The 20398-nt window shown below is 43.5% G+C and overlaps 1 protein-coding gene across 1 annotated transcript in view; it reads right to left on the reverse strand.

Moving 5' to 3' along the window:
• The window catches only part of PCYT1B (phosphate cytidylyltransferase 1B, choline), a 137941-nt gene that overhangs the window by 84293 nt on the left and 33250 nt on the right, over positions 1 to 20398 (reverse strand). The window contains exon 2 of the mRNA XM_065900893.1: positions 11104 to 11203. Coding sequence (XP_065756965.1) covers positions 11104 to 11203 — 100 coding nt within the window. The remainder of the gene's footprint in view (positions 1 to 11103; positions 11204 to 20398) is intronic.

Genomic DNA, 20398 nt, shown 5'->3' on the forward strand with positions numbered 1-20398 from the left:
AATAAACAAAACTCGAGAGACTTTCTGTCAGATAGGGAATTGCAATTATTCCCAATTATACACCGTTTTGAACAAAGAGAATTGCCTTCACAGGATTATACTGTATTCTAAATAAGGCACGGTAAATAGAAAATACTTTGAAATAACAAACTGTCTAATGAGGGAGCCTTGGTTTCAAAGCTCTTATTCAATTTGAATTCAATTGAGGAAAATTTGTTTTAAGATATAAACCCCAGGGGGAAGCAGATGGCAGTTTTGCAAAACTTTGTGTTATTGATTCAGAAGTGATCAAGATAAATAAATTCAGGAAGCAGGGAGGAAAGAAAAGTAAAGAAAGACGATATAATTACTGAGAAAAAAGGCCATTTAGTAAATTTGTGAAGAGTATTCGTGGAGTTGATTTTGCAGTAAGCTCACTTTTAAAAATTGTAGTGTGTCAGCAATTTCTAGACTGGGAAATTCTGCAGGACCAAAAAAAAAAAAATCCCTGATCTCTTCAACAAGTAAACTTCAAGAAAAAAAAAGAAGAGGGAAAGAGATAGAGGGGGGGACTTGGAGATTAAAAGATATTTTAAAAACACCTCAACGTATTGTAATATATAGATATTATCTGGATTTGGGTTCAAACAAACTATAAATAAATGATGACATAAGATAACTGGAAATTGGAACACTGGATATTTGATGATATTAAAGAATTGCTGTTAATTTTTTAGGTGAGATACTGATATAGTGGTTATGCCTTAAAAAAAACCCGGAGTTCTTATTTTTAAGACATATATACACAAGTATTTATGGATGAAATAATAGGAAGCCTGGGATTTTTTTTCAAATAATTCAAGAGGGGAGAGTTGATGAGGGAAGGCTACAGGATGGTGGTTGTTAGGTATGGGTGATGGACACATGAAGGTTCATTATATTGTTCTACTGTTGTGAATGTTTGAAATTCTCCATAATATTTTTTAATAGACTGTGGCTTTGTAAGTTAGTTGGTATGTTTATTTGTTTTACTCTTCTGTTCGAAGTTTTTCTGGACATCCTTTTAGGCATCTGGGGACTCTCTAGGGGGTCTGTGCTGGGAACCACCGGCCTGTGAAGCTATGATCGAAAGGTGGAGCATACCTATTCCATGGCCATGGTGGAGAGACCTTAAGGTAGCTCCCACTGACCCCCACACCTCCTGCTGTTCACACCTTGGTGAGATCCCCTCCCTTTGAAGTGGGAGTGGGACCCATGCCTTGCTTCTAACCAGGAGAATATGACAAAGGTGATAGATGTCTCTCCCATGGTTATGTTATAGTATATAAGACTCCATTTTGCTAGCAGACTCATTCTTTCTTCCTTGGTGGCTTTGAAGAAGCAAGCTGCCATATTTTGAGAGGGCCATGTGGCAAGGAACTGCAGGTGTCGTCTAGGAGCCGAGGGTGGTCTCTGGCTGACAACCACCAAGAAGCTAGATCCTTGGTCTTAGAGTTACAAGGAAATAAATTCTGCCAACAACCTGAGTGAGCTCGGAAGCAGATCTAGCAGATCCACCAGTCAAGCTTCCTGATGAGAACTGAGCCCTGGGTGACACCTTGAATACAGCCTTGTGAAACCCTGAGCAGAGGACTCAGCTAAGCCAGGCTTGGACTCCTGATCCATGGAAACTGTGACATAATGAATGTGCAGTGTTTTAAGCCATTAGGTCTGTGGTAATATGTTACATAGCATCTCACACCATATACAAAAATTAACTCTAAATGGATCATAGACCTAAACGTAAAGCTAAAACTACAAAACTTCTAGAAGAAAACAGGAGAAAATCTTAGTGACTTTGAATTTGACAAAAATTTCTTAAATAGGAGCCAAAAAGGACATAGTATAAAACAAAAAAAAAGTTATATATTAAACCTCATTTAAAACCTTTACTCTTCAAAAGACATTTTTACAAAAATGAAAAGGCAAGTCTTAGGGAGAAAATATCTGCAAAATATGTATCTGATATAAGACTTGTATCTGGAATATATAAAGAACCCTCAAAACTCAATAATAAGATAAACAACTCATTTTTAAAAGGGCAAAAAAGGGCTTCCCTGGTGGCGCAGTTGTTGGGAGTCCGCCTGCCGACGCAGGGGACACGGGTTCGTGCCCCGGTCTGGGAAGATTCCACATGCCGCAGAGCGCCTGGGCCCGTGGGCCGTGGCCACTGAGCCTGCGTGGCCGGAGCCTGTGCTCCGCAACGGAAGAGGCCACAACAGTGAGAGGCCCGCGTATCGGGAAAAAAAAAAAAAAGCTACAGAAAGGGCAAAAAAATTTCAACAGACATTTCACCAAAGAAAATAAATAGATGAATGGCAAATGAGCACATGAAAAGATCCTCAATACCATTAGTCATTAGGGAAATACAAATTAAAGCAACCCTGAGATACTACTTCATACTCACTAGAATGACTAAAAATTTAAAAACTGTTGATCATACCAAGTGCTGATGAGGATATCGAGCAACTGGAACTCTCATACACTGCTGCTGGGAATGTAAATGGTACAAATACATTGGAAAGCAGTTGGGCAGTTGGTTAAAAAGTTAAACATACACATACCATACAGCAAGATAGGAGGCAGTCACCAACTACAGTGCATCTGAATTCACATTTTTGTAAGGCATGTTATGGTGTTTCTTGGTATTGTTTCAGATTCAGGCAACGATAAAAGGGTGATTATTCATTTTTTATTATGGCTCTTCAAATGCAGCTTATTAACAATGCCTTAAAAGTACATATGATTTACAGAGCACGTGTATTTCACTTAATCTTTCCATCAAGTCTGTGAGGTAGATAGAGGAGAGTGGACTTACTATCCTCTCTCATAGAGGGGAAAATGGAAGCTCAGCGAAGCTGAGCAGCTTACCCAGCATCATATAACCAACCTATGATGGAGTGTGAGTGTAAACCAAACTCCACTGCTCTTTCTTCTAACTCATGACGCCTTCTAGAAAACGACATGCCATTATGGAGTCTTTTAAAAAAGAGAGAGAGAGAAAGACAGACTGTTACTGAATGCCCAGTAATTATGGTAACTGGTATTGTTTTTGTGTACAGCTGATGTGCAAAAGAGGTGGCACAACATTTAACCTTTTAAAATCTAATAGTTACCTATCTCACAAAGTTTACATAGCTTTATATAAACTTAATCATTTCCTTCTACTTACAGCCAGCGATGCTCTTTTCAATAAATGATGATTGATGTTTGCTTTTCAAAATACATTAAATTTAAGTTAAAAAAGAAAGAGTACGTTTTTTAAAAAATTAAGTAAACTACAGTACAGGTGGCACAGAAATAAGGCAAAATTCATTCGGGTGGCTCTTGAAAAATGAATTTGGAAAACTACACATATCACTGTGTGAACAGAATAATACAAATTCCCTTTCTGTGAAGGAAAACAGGAAATCAGAACTGAGTTTCCCTTTAAGAAAAAATGTCAGCTTTAATGAAAATGAACCTATGAAGCACTCACTTGGGCTTTTCCTTTATCTCCAGGCAGATTACTGATTTTCTCTGTCTCAGGATACATACTAAACCTTAGAGGGTCATACCTCCACAGCTGGACTATTTGAGCTAAGATCAAAGGTGCCAGTTCCACTCAACAACAACAAAAAACAAACAACCCAACTGAAAACTGGGCAGAAGACCTAAATAGACATTTCTCCAAAGAAGACATACAGATGGCCAAGAAGCACATGAAAAGCTGCTCAACATCACTAATTATTAGAGAAATGCAAATCAAAACTACAATGAGGTATCATCTCACACCAGTTAGAATGGGCATCATCAGAAAATCTACAAACAACATGCTGGAGAGGGTGCAGAGAAAAGGGAACCCTCCTACACTGCTGGTAGGAATGTAAATTGGTGCAGCCACTATGGAAAACAGTATGGAGGTTCCTCAAAAAACTAAAAATAGAGTTGCCATATGATCCAGCAATCCCACTCCTGGGCATATACCCAGACAAAACTCTAATTCAAAAACATACATGCAGGGCTTCCCTGGTGGTGCAGTGGTTGAGAGTCCATCCGCCGATGCAGGGGACACGGGTTTGTGCCCTGGTCCAGGAAGATCCCACATGCCGTGGAGCGGCTAGGCCCGTGAGCCATGGCCACTGAGCCTGTGCATCCGGAGCCTGTGCTCCGCAGCAGGAGAGGCCACAACAGTGAGAGGCCCGCATACCACACACACACAAAAAAAGATACATGTAACCCCTATGTTCATAGCAGCACCATTTACAAGAGCCAAGACATGGAAGCAACCTAAATGTCCATCAGATGAATGGATAAAGAAGATGTGGTACATATATACAATGGAATATTACTTAGCCATCAAAAAGAATGAAATAATGCCATTTGCAGCAACATGGATGGACCCAGAGATTCTCACACTAAGCGAAGTAAGTCAGACAGAGAAAGACAAATACTGTGTACATGGAATCTAAAATACAATACAAATCAACACATCTACAAAACAGAAACAGACTCACAGATACAGGGAACAGACTTGTGGTTGCCAAGGGGGAGGAGGGGTAGGGAAGGGAAGGCATAGGAGTTTGGGATTAGCAGAGGCAAACTATTATATATAGGATGGATAAACAACAAGGTCCTACTGTACAGCACAGGGAACTATATTCAGTATCCTGTGACAAACCATAATGGAAAAGAATATGAAAAAAAAAAAATATATATATATATATATATAACTGAGTCACTTTGCTGTACAGAAGAAATTAACACAACCTTGTAAATCAACTATACTTAAATAAAAAAAAATTTTTTTTAAGGTGCCAGTTCCGGGACTTCTCTGGTGGCGCAGTGGTTAAGCATCCGCCTGCCAATGCAGGGGACACGGGTTCGAGCCCTGGTCCGGGAAGATCCCACATGCTGCAGAGCAACTAAGCCCGTGCACCACAACTACCGAGCCTGCGCTCTAGAGTCCGCGAGCCACCACTACTGAGCCCATGTGCCACAACTCCTGAAGCCCACACGCCTAGAGCCCGTACTCCGCAACCAGAGAAGCCACCGCAGTGAGAAGCCCATGCACCGCAACGAAGAGTAGCCCCCACTCGCCACAACTAGAGAAAGCCCACGCACAGCAACGAAGACCCAACACAGCCAAAAATAAATTAATTAATTAACTTTTTTTAAAAAAAGGTGCCAGTTCCAATTGCTCTACTGTGCTCCTTCTCTTGAGGTTCATCACCCTCTGACCTCACAGATGAGGTCCAGGAGCTAAAAGCTATGAGCAGCCTCTTTTAGAATTTATACAGCAGATCCTGCTTGGGCAGACCTAAGACCACGAAACATAATGTAGGCAATTGTATGAAGTCATAAAATGGGCTAGAGAAGGAGTTAGTGAAAGACTTCAGTTGCAACTATAATCTTGAAGCTCATTATGAACCCCCAATACAGGTCTCTTTGTCTTTTTGAAGGGATGCTCAAGACGGCGCCACAGAAAGGTAATTGCTTCCTAGTCTTGAAAACTACCAAACATTTCAAAAAAGCAGCGATGTTTTTCTTGTTTTCTTAAATAATAGTCAAACAGCAAGATATTTTTAAAACGCTGTGAGCTTCTCTAGTAAAAGGACAACACTCCAACAATTATATTTAGATAATCTCCATGACACTCCCTCCAACCACTACCAACAGTTACTTTTTTTAAAACATCTTTATTGGAGTATAATTGCTTTACAATGGTGTGTTAGTTTCTGCTTTATAACAGAGTGAATCAGCTATATGTATACATATATCCGCATATCCCCTCCCTCTTGCGTCTCCCTCCCACCCTCCCCATCCCACCCCTCTAGGTGGTCACAAAGCACAGAGCTGATCTCCCTGTGCTATGCGGCTGCTTCCCACCAGCCATCCATTCTACATTTGGCAGTGTATATATGTCCATGCCACTCTCTCACCTTGTCCCAGCCCACCACTCCCCCTCCCCGTGTCAAGTCCACTCTCCAAAGAAGATATACAGATTGCCAACAAACACATGAAAGGATGCTCAACGTCACAAATCATTAGAGAAATGCAAATCAAAACTACACTGAGGTATCACCTCACACCAGTCGCAGTGGCCCTCATCAAGAAATCTAGAAACAATAAATGCTGGAGAGGGTGTGGAGAAAAGGGAACCCTCTTGCACTGTTGGTGGGAATGTAAACTGATACAGCCACTATGGAGAACAGTATGGAGGTTCCTTAAAAAACTAAAAATAGAGCTACCATATGGTCCTGCAATCCCACTACTGGGCATATGCCCTGAGAAAACCATAATTCAAAAAGAGTCCTGTACCACAATGTTCATTGCAGCTCTATTTACAATAGCCAACAGTTACTCTTAAGCAGTGGTTCTTGCAGTGTGGTCCCAGGACAGGCAGCATCAGCATCACCTGGGAACTTGTTAGACATACAAATGCTCGAGCCCCACCCAGACCTACTGAATGGGAAACTCTGGGGGTGGAGGCCAGCACTCAGTTTTAGCAAGGCCTTCCGGGGATTCTAAGCAAGTTAAAGTTTGAGGACCACTGCTGTAATAAAACAGAGATTATCAGAGTGTGGTCTAAGACGAATATGTGCCTTGTAAGTAATCAAAGAACCAACTTCTTGTCACATTTTAACACTGATGTTAGAAGTTCTAAATAAAGGAATTTCTAACAGAAGTTCCCTCTGCCAGATGCCCACCAACATCCCAAATTCTCCTGGATAACTTGCCAGTGTCATCACCTGAGATAAGAGGGGAGAATTTCTGAGAATAGTCGTTCACCTTTCCTCCATCTCATCCCTCCTGTAGTGACCTGTGCTCCCCAGAGCCCACCACACAGGTATTTCAATAGGCACCACCATCTTATTCTAGCTAGATTCTCAGGCTTTAAACCGCGTGGCGGTTAGACAGCCTACAGGTGCCCGATCCCACCCAAGCAGGCTGCATCAGGTCAAACTCTCTCTGATTCTATCTCCAGATGATGAGCTCCTTCTGTTGTCCCAAACTTTCATGCATTCGTTCGTTCACTCAGTCATTCACTCACGAAGTATTTACTGAGCATACATTACTTCTCTAGGTGCTGGTGAAACAGCAGTGGGCACGAAGACAGCCCCGCCACTACAGAAGATCACAGCTTCCATCTGTCTTGTTCACACACCTGCCACCCTCTGGTTCGAAGTCTGAGCATGTTCTCATTGAGCTCCATGGGCTGCTGTAGCACGTGCTCCACAGGGCAGTCCGTTGTAGTGGACAAAGCAGGGGTATGAGGTGAAAGGGACTCGAGATCGAATCCCAGCTCTACCCAGTCAGCTAGGACATTTGACAAACCACTTTTCAGTTCTCCAAGTCTCATTTGCCTCGTCGGCAAATACCCACCGCACTCACTTTTTGCAAAGACTAAATAGAGTACATACAGGGCACAGCGCCCAGCAGATGGAGAGTAAGTTCAAATCCCCTTTCCTTTCCCTTAGAAAAGTAGGATCCTCTTCTGTTCAGGTCTAAAGCTCATCCTTTAACTTGAGGTCAAATCTGCTCTCTTCATAACCACCTGGACTTTCATTGCATCTTTTACATTTGTTGCTGGGTCACCGTTTCTCAGAGTGTGATCTGTAGACCACCAACTTCAGAATCACCTGGGCTACTTGTTAAAAATGTAGATGGCTGGGCCCCATCCCAGATTTAGGGGTGGGGGAGAGTGATCAAAACATCTGCTTCTTACAAACTTACCAGGTGATTCTTCGCAGGCTGGTTTAGCTGCTCTCAACTACCTCCTCAAGCCTCTTCTTGCCTTTCTCACAAGAAGTCTCTACAAAGCTTACTAACTCTGCCTGCTCTGCTCCTCTCTTCACTCCCTCCAAGCTATTCTTAAAGGGGAAGCAGAGTGTCATGGCCAACAGATCAAGCTCGAGCACATACAGGTTTGAGATCAAATCCCAGCTTTAACACTTAACAATAGTTCTGAAAGTGTGGTCCCCCAGCAGCAGCCTCACCTGGGAACTTCTTAGAGATGCAAATTCTTGGGCCTCACCCCAGGTGGACTGTATCAGGGGGCAAGGCCCAGCCACCTGTGTTATAACAAGCCCTCTAGGTTATTCTGAGTCAGATTCAAATGTGAGAATCACTGCCACTTACTAGCTAAATGATCTTCTGCAGATTCACAGCTTCTCTAAAGGCTTCATTTCCTCATCTGTGAAATACTAAAGTACCAATCATGTAGAGCTGTGACAGTGAAATGACAATACAGATAAAGAACTTAGTACATAGAAAGCACTTAATAAATACCTGCTGTTATTATTAAGCAAACTGTCCTTTATCCCACAGACTCTATTACATTTGGGATGTTTGGTTTTTTGCAATGGTGAGTAGAAACCATCAAATTATGCCATCTTAAATGGCTCAAGGCATACCTGCTGGACTAGCCTTATTTTTCACTCCATCCCAATCGACTGGAACGCCATTCATTTATTCCCTATCTTTGTGCCCTCGCTGTTCCTGTCCCACTTATCCAGAATACCCTTCCATTTTCTGCCTACAAAGTACAAATCTTACTTCTCCCGAAAGGATCAGCTCAGGTCTGGGACCAGGTCTTGCGTGACTGCTCAAAGCCAAATGAATCTGCCCTTCTTAAAATTGTCAGTTATCATCTGTGCTGCAGGATTTAACCCCTAAGCACATGCACGCATGCTACTGGTGGGTGTTTATCTCCTATCTAGCTGTCTTGTCTCTTTAATTATAGTGAAAGCTCTTGGGAAACAGAGATGGTACTTTATAGTTCTTTTTAAATCTCTTCGCTCACCGTCTCTGGTATAGGCTAAAGGATTGAACGAATAAATTCCTCGAGCAGAGCCCAGGCACTTTAATTTAAGGCACACTTGGAGAAACTGTTTTAAAACACAGACTTTGGACTTCAGACTATACTACAAAGCTACAGTAATCAAGACAGTATGGTACTGGCACAAAAACAGAAATATAGATCAATGGAACAGGATAGAAAGCCCAGAGATAAACCCACGCACATATGGTCACCTTATCTTTGATAAAGGAGACAAGAGTATACAATGGATAAAAGACAGCCTCTTCAATAAGTGGTGCTGGGAAAACTGGACAGCTAAACGTAAAAGAATGAAATTAGAACACTCCCTAACACCGTACACAAAAATAAACTCAGGGCTTCCCTGGTGGCACAGTGGTCGAGAGTCCGCCTGCTGATGCAGGGGATGCAGGTTCGTGCCCCAGTCCGGGAAGATCCCACATGCCGTGGAGCAGCTGGGCCCGTGAGCCATGGCTGCTGAGCCTACACGTCCGGAGCCTGTGCTCCGCAACCGGAGAGGCCACAACAGTGAGAGGCCCACGTACCGCAAAAAAAAAAACAAAACCCTCAAATGGATTAAAGACCTAAATACAAGGCCAGACACTATCAAACTCTTAGAGGAAAACATAGGCAGAACACTCCATGACATAAATCACAGCAAGATCCTTTTTGACCCACCTCCTAGGGAAATGGAAATAAACACAAAAATAAACAAATGGGACCTAATGAAACTTACAAGCTTTTGCACAGCAAAGGAAACCATAAGCAAGAGGAAAAGACAACCCTCAGAATGGGAGAAAATATTTGCAAATGAAGCAACTGACAAAGGATTAATCCCCAAAATATACAAGCAGCTCAATACCAAAAAAACAAACCACCCAGTCCAAAAAATGGACAGAAAACCTAAATAGACATTTCTCCAAAGAAGACATACAGACTGCCAACAAACACATGAAAGAATGCTCAACATCATTAATCATTAGAGAAATGCAAATCAAAACTACAATGAGGTATCACCTCACACCAGTCACACTGGCCATCACCAAAAAATCTACAAACAACAAATGCTGGAGAGGGTGTGGAGAAAAGGGAACCCTCTTGCACTGTTGGTGGGAATGTAAATTGATACATCCAGTATGGAGAACAGTAAGGAGGTTCTTTAAAAAACTAAAAATAGAACGACCATATGACCCAGCAATCCCACTACTGGGCATATACCCAGAGAAAACCATAATTCAAAAAGAGTCATGTACCACAATGTTCATTGCAGCTCTATTTACAATAGCCAGGAAATGGAAGCAATCTAAGTGTCCACTGACAGATGAATGGGTAAATAAGATGGGGCACATATATACAATGGAATATTACTCAGCCTTAAGAAGAAATGAAATTGAGTTATTTGTAGTGAGGTGGGTGGACCTAGAGTCTGTCGTACGGAGTGAAGTAAGTCAGAAAGAGAAAAACAAATACCGTATGCTAACACACATACATGGAATCTAAAAAAAAATGGTTCTGATGAACCTAGGGGAAGGACAGGAATAAAGACACAGAGGTACACAATGGACTTGAGGACACGGGGAGGGGGAAGGGTAAACTGGGATGAAGTAGGAGAGTAGCATTGATATATATACACTACCAAATGTAAAATAGATAGCTAGTGGGAAGCAGCTGCATAGCAAAGGGAGATCAGCTCAGTGCTTTGCAACCACCTAGAGGAGTGGGATAGGGAGGGTGGGAGGGAGGGAGACACAAGAGGGAGGGGATATGGGTATATATGTATGCATAGAGCTGACTCACTTTGTTATACAGCAGAAACTAACACAACACTGTAAAGCGATTATACTCCAATAAAGATGCTAAAAAAAACCACAGATCTTTAAGAATGATAACAATTACAGTTGCATAGGTTTATCTACGACTTCACAGTTTTTAAAAAAACGCTATGATATTTTTAACGCAATCTAGTTGTCACAAAAACCTTGTGAAGCAGGTACCATTGGCCCTGTTTGCACATGAGGAAACAGATTGTTTGTTCTCATGACTCGCCCAAGGCAGTAGAATGACTAAATGGCAGCGCTTGGGCTCCAACTCCCGTATCCCGCGGCAGCTTTCCCTTGGCTACTTTGCTTGGCCTAGTTTATCGTGTTTACCCTTCTGGCACTGTGCTGTCATCTCTAAATTCATCTCTCCAATTCAAAGCCAGTGCTGCTCAAATAATGATGGCCTTTCTGCCACTTGAGAACTCAGGACAGGGCCCGTCCGCAGAACAAGAAGTATAGCCTCACCTGGTGTTCCTAAGCGGGCCTGAGCAATGGTCAGTTTCTCATGGGGTGCTTGGCACTGGCAGCTGGTTTCATCTGCAAATGGGGCAGGTGCAGTCAGGGTCTAGAAGGGAAAAAGAGAAAGGGAATATAGTCTGACAAACTTTCCTTTGGCACTAACTTCCCCTGAAGTTTTATTTCTGTTGGCTACGCCCGTGCGATTAAGTAGAAGATATCTGCTGAGTCTTTTGGAGAAATATTGTACTGTTAGAAATAAAAACGGACGCTGTCATTGAAACCTTTTTTTTTTTTAATGATGCTTCAGAAATAAGAGCTCTTCAGTGTGTACTGTCTGCCAGGTACCAGATGTGGTCCCACGACGGCTAGCTACTGCTCTCCTCCTATAGGCATTCTATCCTTCTACAGTGCAGGATAATACCATCTCTATATCACAGAAAAGGAAACTGAGGCTTAGCAGGATTAAGAAATATGCTAAGTCATGCCCCTGGAAAGTCACAATGCTCAGCTTCGAGCATTCCACCAACAACGAGGGCAGACTTCAAACATTCAGACTTACCCACACCCGGGGGTACTCGGCTGGAAGGAATGCCATAGTCAGGAGTGTGGCAGACATCTGTATTTCACACACAGCGGCCTGGCCAATCACAAACTCTGACGTCTCTTTAGGGCAAAGGCCAAAGCCGTTATCTGTGCCCGGGGGGCGGGGGGGCGGTGCCTAAAAGCACAGCATTTCTGGCGGGCTGCAGATAACTGCTCCTCTGGTAGCTCCCACAGCCACCAACGGCTGGAGGCCCCGCCCCAGGCAGCTTGCGCTAGGGCTCTGGGGAGCGCTGTCAGGGAGATGTAGTCACTTGGAAGCTTGCCCAGGAAGTGGCCCTGCATTTTTGAGTCAGCCTCTTAAAATGAAAACCTCACTCTCTCTAGACAGAGGAAGACAAGGCGAGCAGTATTTTTGTAAACAGGGCAAATGCAATCCCGAACCTATTTGTAGTCTTTGAACCATGTCCTTACCGTGGTCATCGCTACATCATCTTTAATATTTTTAAAGCTGAAGGTGACGAGTCACTGTGAACATACTGTTGCATGCATACTCATATTGTTGCAAGAATTATTGCTTAGAGATAGACACAGGTGTTCCTTAACTTGGGAAGACTCGACTGAAGAACGATCCACATATGTGACGGGGGGGGCTGTGGCCCACTTCTGCCGTTCATTTACTCATTCACTCACTCAGTCATTCACTCATTCAAATATGTCAGGCACTATTCTTAGAACTAGGGACAGAAGCACGGATAAGACCAGTCCCTATCCTGGAGTAGCCCCCATTCTCCCCTGCTCTGCCAAGAAGCCCTCCTGCCCTGTGCCCACCCTCTCCCCACTGTAGCACCTTCCACCCTGGGAGCTGGAGTTCTGCCCCAGAGTTTTTTGGAGACCTCCCAGCTGCCTGAGACTTTCTTAAGCCCCACCCTCCCATTCGGGACTCTGAAAGCAAACCAAGGCTTGAGACGTGGATTCTGGAAATTTGAGTCTGTTATTGGTTCTCTTTCACATACTGTAAGGTGACCTTGTGGGCCGTGATGGGCTAGAGCAGTGTTTGTGATGTAGCAAAGGGGTGCAGGTGCAGTCAGAAAAGCAGAGGCTCTGTAGCCACAAAATGGGGATTCAAAAATAAATAAATAAATAAATAAAAAATTAAAAAAATGGGGATTCAAATTCTCTTCCCAGCACTTGAAGGCTGTGTGTTCTAATTTGGCTCTCCTAGTTGAAAGGAACTGACACTAGGGACTTCCCTGGCGGTCCAGTGGTTAAGACTCTGCCCTTCCAATGCAGGGGGCGTGGATTCAATCCCTGGTTGGGGAACTAAGATCCCACATGCTGTGTGGCATGGCCAAAAAATAAAAATAAAATAAAATAAAAAAGTAGAAGGTAGAAGAAAGAAATTTAAAAATAAATAAAATTTTTTTTAAAAAGAAAGGAACTGCTACTAAACGTAGCTCAAGAGATGAAGGATTATTTTATGGCTACCCTGGCACAGAAACTGTGGAGATAAAAAGGAGGAAAGGGGCAGTGGAGTAGCCCCAGAGCGCTCTGCGTCAACCTGGCTGCTCCCGCTCTGATTACTCTATGTCCTTCTACTATGTTAAAGTCTCTGCCTTCTCCTTCCTGATAAACTTCAGCTTGAATATGGCCCATTACAGCTTCCTCAGCCTCCCTTCCCAAGCTTCATTCATTCCTACCAACTTTCTGCTTCTTTCCATGTTTCCCAATTCCATTTCCTAAAGGAAGATCAGATTGGCCAAGCTCATCTTTTCAAACCAGGCCACAACCAGGATTGGCTGGCACTGAGTCAGGTGCCACCTGGGGCCCACCGGCTGTAGCTGGTGAAGGGAGGAGGAGTGGCAAGGAAGGTCATGGGTGGCCTGTCACTGCCTCTTTAGCAGGGGCTGCCTTTGGGGCAAGAAATATATCTGACTTTGTGTGTTCTTCAAAGGAAGCTCCTCACCTTAGTTGAAACTCAGTTTTATCTGTAAAATCGGTACGTATCTTGTAGGGTTGTTGTGAAAAATAGGGATCATGTATGTAAAGTAGCTGGTACTCAATGACTTGGAGCAATTTTTAGTGCTTCTATCAGTGTTCATTATTATATGTCATAATATATAGTACTATATGCTATGATAATTATATCTATTGTGTAGTTCCCCATTGAAACAAGCAAACTCTTGATTGAACTTTTAGGACACAACCCAAATAGGTAAATGAATTGGCAGATGGGGTGAGCTGATATTAATCACTGATTAACCTTTAATCTATGTGGACAGTGACTCTTTTTCACATGATCTGAAATAAATTACTAACTGGAGATCTTTTATGTGCTAGTCACAAACTTTATTAAAGATATAAGGTGCCAGGGCTTCCCTGGTGGCGCAGTGGTTGAGAGTCCGCCTGCCGATGCAGGGGACACGGGTTCGTGCCCCGGTTCAGGAAGATCCCACGTGCCACAGAGCGGCTGGGCCCGTGAGCCATGGCCGCTGAGCCTGCGAGTCCGGAGCCTGTGCTCTGCAACGGGAGAGGCCACAACAGTGAGAGGCCCGCGTACCACAAAAAAAAAAAAAAAAAAAAAGAAGACAGGAAAGATAAAAAAGTAAGTTATTTAGCACCAAAAAAAGTCTATATATTACTATATCTGAAATGATAAATAGCACCCTTTAAGCACAGCCCATAATTAATTTTTGTTTTTTTTAAAAAAAGGTTTTTTAACAATTAGTTGGGCATCTAGTGGAGGCTCAATAAACACCCATTGCTTTAGAATTGAACTGAGGGCTTCCCTGGTGGTGCAGTGGTTGAGAGTCCGCCTGCCGATGCAGGACACACGAGTTCGTGCCCCGGTCCAGGAAGATCCCACATGCCACGGAGCGGCTGGGCCGCTGAGCCTGCACGTCCGGAGCCTGTGCTCCGCAACGGGAGAGGCCACAACAGTGAGTGGCCCGCGTACCACACACACACACACACACACAAAAAGATATAAGGTGTTGCCATTTTCTAAGAAAGCTGTATTCTAGAGGGTGTGAAATCTGGTAATTAAAGTTGTAAAGCAACAGTAGTTACTCAAAGGTGAAAAAAGGTTTATATGCACTGTGCATTTTGTTCTTAATTATTGTGTCCTAGAAGTAGGAAAATAGGAGAAGCAAAGAGATGGAAAGCAGAGTATTCCTAAGCGTCCTTGTGAGTCTGTATCATTAACAGCAGTTGACATGGAGAAGGGATATTTCTTGTTATGTACAAGGCACTGTGCTTAGAATGGGGAGAATGTAAAAATAAATGAGTCACAGCCTTGTTCTCTAGAACACTGCCTTCCAAAATGCGGCAGAATACTTCCTGAGCTGAGATTCAAGCTCTGCACTCAGGAAGACTTTGGTTAAGGCTCAGCTACCATCAACCAGCCCTGTGATCAGAGACAGTATTTTTTCAGCCTAAACATCCCAGTATTCCTCCTCCTCTGAGCCAGAGCAAATCATTTGATTTAGAAGGAATTCTATGCTACCAAGTCGTCTCCTCCACCTACAAAGGGCAGACCAACCTCAGGGCAATGGGATTAAGAGAGCCAAAGGCTCCAGAGAGGGACAGGGACTGGTCCAACCTGGCCTCCAGGCTCTATGCCAGCCTGCAGGGGACCCAGGCCCTCATCTATTCCTCACCGTTTGCCAGAGCTGGAATGGTTGCAGGGATCCTCTCGTCTAGGCCCTACATAAGACATAAAACTGAGGCCCAATAACATAACTTAAAAATCTTTAAGTGCCTACTTGGTGCCATGTATCCATCTATATGCTATCAAATGTATTAGCTCATTTAATTTATACCACAGCTCTGCGAGGCAGGTACTGCCTCCACTGAACTGTAAAGGACTTGCCTTCAACAGTGACACCAAGTGGCAGCAAGAAGCAACAGCAGTGGTAGATCCCTCAGGCTCAGTTACCTTTTTGGCTTCCTTTGAACTGAGGACATGCTAGGATTCCTAGACAATTAGGATAAAGGGGCCTCAAAAAGGAGATACTGCACTTCCAGCTAATTAGAAAAGTGAGGGGGGCAAACAATTAATTGAAAAAACAAAAGCATGGGACCATATTTTTACTCAGACTTAGTGAAGTAGGTCAGATGACTTACATATAAACAAGCCTCAACTTAGACTCCAAATCACCAGATCACATAGTCGAGTGTTTACCAGCACACGCTGTGTGTTTCACATGATGCTAGATGTTTGTAGGGTGGATAAGTCGGGGAAGGAAATAAGAAAGGGAAAAACAGAATTGGCTCTGGGGCAGCAATCCTCAAAGGCGAAAGGTGGCCTGTTTAGAATGGGAGGAGGTATTAGTTTAAAAAGGCATATTCAATTTTTAGTAATTTTATATATGGGGAAAAAACTATGCTTTTCAACCTAAAAGTCATAGAAATTAAGCCTCTTGACTGGAAGAGATCATCAGAGGATAGATTATGCCCCCCTAAGGAAGCCATATTCCAAATTTGGGGATAGAGAGGCCCATGAAATTTCTATGTTTACTAGAACAGAGTGAGGATTTTAACAGGTTAAGAAGCCCTGGCCGGGGGCTTCCCTGGTGGCGCAGTGGATGGGAGTCTGCCTGCCAATGCAGGGGACACGGGTTTGATCCCTGATCCGGGAAGATCCCACATGCTGCAGAGCAACTAAGCCCACGTGCCACAACTACCGAGCCTGCGCTCTAGAGCCCGTGAGCCACGACTACTGAAGCCCACACACCTAGAGCCTGTGCTCTGCAGCGGGAGAGGCCACTGCAACGAGAAGCCCGTGCACCGCAGCAGGGAGTAGCCCCCGCTCACCACAGCTAGAGAGAGCCCATGTGCAGCAATGAAGACCCAACACAGACAAAAAATGAATACATAAAATAAAAATTTAAAAAAAAAAAAAAAGAAGAAGCCCTGGCCGGGACTTCCCTGGCGGTCCAGTGGTTAAGACTCCATGCTCCCAGTGCAGGAGGCACAGGTTCGATCCCTAGCTGGGGAACTAAGATCCCACATGCTACAGGGCACAGCCAAAAAAAATCCCTGGCCCAGAGCCCTGGACCTCACATGTACAAAGCCCTTGCCAGGCCACAGACTTGGAGCTAGACTGCAATAAAACTTCTTTCTACCTAATTTAAGATTTCACAACACCCAGTCATTGCATGTGAACATGTTGCCTATTTGTCACGCAAGTTCTGGTTATGTAAATGACATGGTAGTACCATACCAAAGCCATATACCCATTGAGCTTTTAAAGGGGGAAGATTAGATACTGGGCGTTTCATTTGCAGAATATGTTCAACTGGACATTGTCAAATATTTACTTAAAACAAAAGGTATTAGGCACTATATAAAATATACAATACAAACGTGACTTGAGTGCAAAAATGGTCGGCAGAACCTCTACTTATGCAATAGGCATCCCTGACTGACGAATGGATCAATCAGACAGCAAGTTAATCAACCAATCAGAACTTAGCATAGTACTGCTGATGGTGACACGCCAACTGCAGAGTTGCTTGTTTAAGCTAAGTTTTTATTTATTTATTTATTTATTTATGGCTGAGTTGGGTCTTTGTTGCTGTGCACGGGCTTTCTCTAGTTGTGCCACGCGGGCTTCACATCCTGGTGGCTTCTCTTGTTGCGGGCTTCAGTAGTTACAGCATATGGGCTCAGTAGTTGTGGCGCACGGGCTTAGTTGCTCCACGGCATGTAGGAGGATCCTCCCGGACCAGGCTCCAACCCACGTCCCCTGCATCGACAGGAGGATTCTTAACCACTGCACCACCAGCGAAGCCCCAAAGCTAAGCTCTTTTTAACTGCAGTGAGGCTCTCCAGGCAGGCCTGAGTTCAAATCCTACTTCCATAAATCAATGGCCATTATCTTCCTTCTGCCTCTCCAGAATCTACTTTTTCCTCCCCTTCTCTACTCCTCTCTGCATGGCTTTGTGTATGGACTGCACCAATGAGCTCCCTTGCCTTCCCACTTCCAGTTGGGTTGGGTCCATGGGAAGCATGCAAAACGCTTGAGGGTAGGACAAGAATGAGCTCAGGACACTCATCTCCCTGGCATCCTCCCTTAGGAAGCCACAGCTCCATGAGGTTCTGGTAACCACATTTTCCCCCTGCCCCTTCATGCCTAGGGGTGGCAACCCCCAAGTGTCCCTAGGCCTCAGGTACCATACTATGCCTTGAGGTTTCCTTAAACTCTGCCCATGCCTTTGTAAATGGTCCCTTTGTTACCCTCTCTTCAAATTTCCCCTTTAGAGAAAGCCGTCTATGTCTCGACAGGACTTGACTGATACAGTACATATAATAGTCTGAGGCCAGGCTCAATAAATTTAGCTAGCAAATGGTGATGATGCATATTAGAAGCACAGAAATCAACTGAAAAGGGAATTACCCATAGTTAATAAAGCCATAGGGCTTCCCTGGTGGCGCAGTGGTTGGGAGTCCGCCTGCCGATGCAGGGGACGCGGGTTCGTGCCCCGGTCCGGGAAGATCCCACATGCCGCGGAGCGGCTGGGCCCGTGAGCCATGGCCGCTGAGCCTGCGCGTCCGGAGCCTGTGCTCCACAGCGGGACAGGCCACAACAGTGAGAGGCCCGCGTACCAAAAGAAAAAAAAGCCATAACTGTCTCAAGAATGTCTTCCAGCTGGAAAGACTTTTAGGACAGAACATTTTAGTCAGGATACGCAAGAGACAAGAGCAGAACTTCGGAAAGAATCTACTTCGCCCACGGAGGGCTTTTGCTTCAGGACGGGCCAGCTTTAGAACTGCAAAATCAGAAACACAAAAAGATGGCACAAAACTCTTCCCTCAGTCTCATGCTGTCAGGTCTGTATTTACCCGTCACTGAATATATTTTTTTAAGGCCTGATTTTATTTGGGATCAGAATATTAGTCTTTTGAAAATAGAGAGGAAAGAAAAAGTAGATCTTGGAGTTGACGAGAGGCCCAACACATATGAATCACTGGAGTCTTGGACTGTATTACTGACGATGTAAAATCTCAGATCAGGCAGCTGGTGCAAAGCCTCCACAGATGCCAGTGGAGCAGAGGAAAAGGAGACCCAGTACACGGCTTAGCACCAAGAAATATCCATTTTTCATTTAGCTAAGTATGGTATGTACATATTATAAAGTAAGAGGCACCATTAAAAACAGCAAGACAGATACATCTGCACAGACAGGGAATGATTTCGAAGACATTTTGTTCAATGCAAAAAGCAAGTCACAAAACAATATGTCTACTATGTATACATGTTATATAGTATGATGTCATTTATGGTTAAAGAGAGAGAGAACTAGGTAATTGTGTAGAAACAGTTTAGAACTGTGCTGTCCAATGCCTAGCATTAACTGTATGTAGCAATTAAAATTCAAGTTATGATTGATTAAATTTATATATAACAAGTCAGTTTCTCAGTCCCACTAGCCACACTTCAAATGCTCAATAACCACGTGTGGCTAGTGGCTACTGTAGTATCACAGATATAGAACATTCCAATCATCACAGAAAGTTCTATTGGACAGCACTGGCCTAGAAAACTACACAACAAATTTTTAACTGGAGTTACCTCTGGGGAAGAAGATAGCATCACGAGAAGAGATGAAAGAATGTTTTCATTGTTTACTCTGTATATATCTCTTAGTTTGTTTACTTTTTACCATGAGAACACATTCATACAACGTGTCTAATTTAAAAATAAATTTAAAGAAATATTTCCTACCCTGTGTATTCAGAGATGCAGGAAATTTAACCAAGGATCAAGTGTCTTGAATGTAAGGGGGAAAAGCTATTTAACAGAAAATGAGTACTTTAAAAAATAACAAGTATTATCCATAAACTCACTGATAAATGACATTATTCCCAGGTGTGTGGAACGTTTAAAACTCATTTGAGCTTTTAAAAATCATTTAAGTTGTCTTCACGCTTCCCTGGTGGTACAGTGGTTAAGAATCGTCCTGCCAATGCAGGGGACACAGTTTCGAGCCCTGGTCTGGGAAGATCCCACACGCCGTGTAGCAACTAAGCCCGTGCGCCAGAACTACTGCGCCCACGTGCCACAATTACTGAAGCCCGCGCGCCTAGAGCCCACGCTCCGCAACAAGAGAAACTACCACAATGAGAAGCCACTGCACTGCAACGAAGAGGAGCCCCTGCTCGCCGCAACTTGAGAAAGCCGGAACGCAGCAATGAAGACCCAGCGCAGCCTAAAATAAATAAATTTTAAAAAAAATAATAAAAAAATTAATTGTCTTCACAGTATCCACCCATCATTTATTTTTCCAACAAACACTACTTGAGTTCTTACTGTATTCCAGGCATTATTTTAGGTTCTGAGGTTACATACAGGAACAAAACAGAAAAAAAAAAAAAAAAACCAGAAAAAAATCCTGGCCTTGTGATGCTTAAAGATGATGAACCACAAAAAAACATTGTAAAATGTGTAGTATGTTAAAAGAAGATAAGTGCTATAGGAAAAAAATAAGGCAACGAAGGGAGAAAGGGAGTTAGGGGGTACAACTGTAAATAGGATAGTTAAGGAAGTTGATATATGTGTAAATATATAAAGGATCAATTGAGCCATGTGGTAAAAGAACACTCCAGGCAGAGAAAACAGCAAGTGCAAAGGCCCTGAGGCAGGAGCATGCCTGGCTTCTACCAGGAATAACAAGAAGGAAAGTATGCCTGGAGGAAGTGAGCAAAAAAGAAAAGTAGTAAGAAATACAGCCAGAGAGGTGAGGCTGAAGGAAGGCGA

This window comes from Phocoena phocoena, chromosome X, assembly GCF_963924675.1.
Source record: "Phocoena phocoena chromosome X, mPhoPho1.1, whole genome shotgun sequence".
Taxonomy (NCBI): domain Eukaryota; kingdom Metazoa; phylum Chordata; class Mammalia; order Artiodactyla; family Phocoenidae; genus Phocoena; species Phocoena phocoena.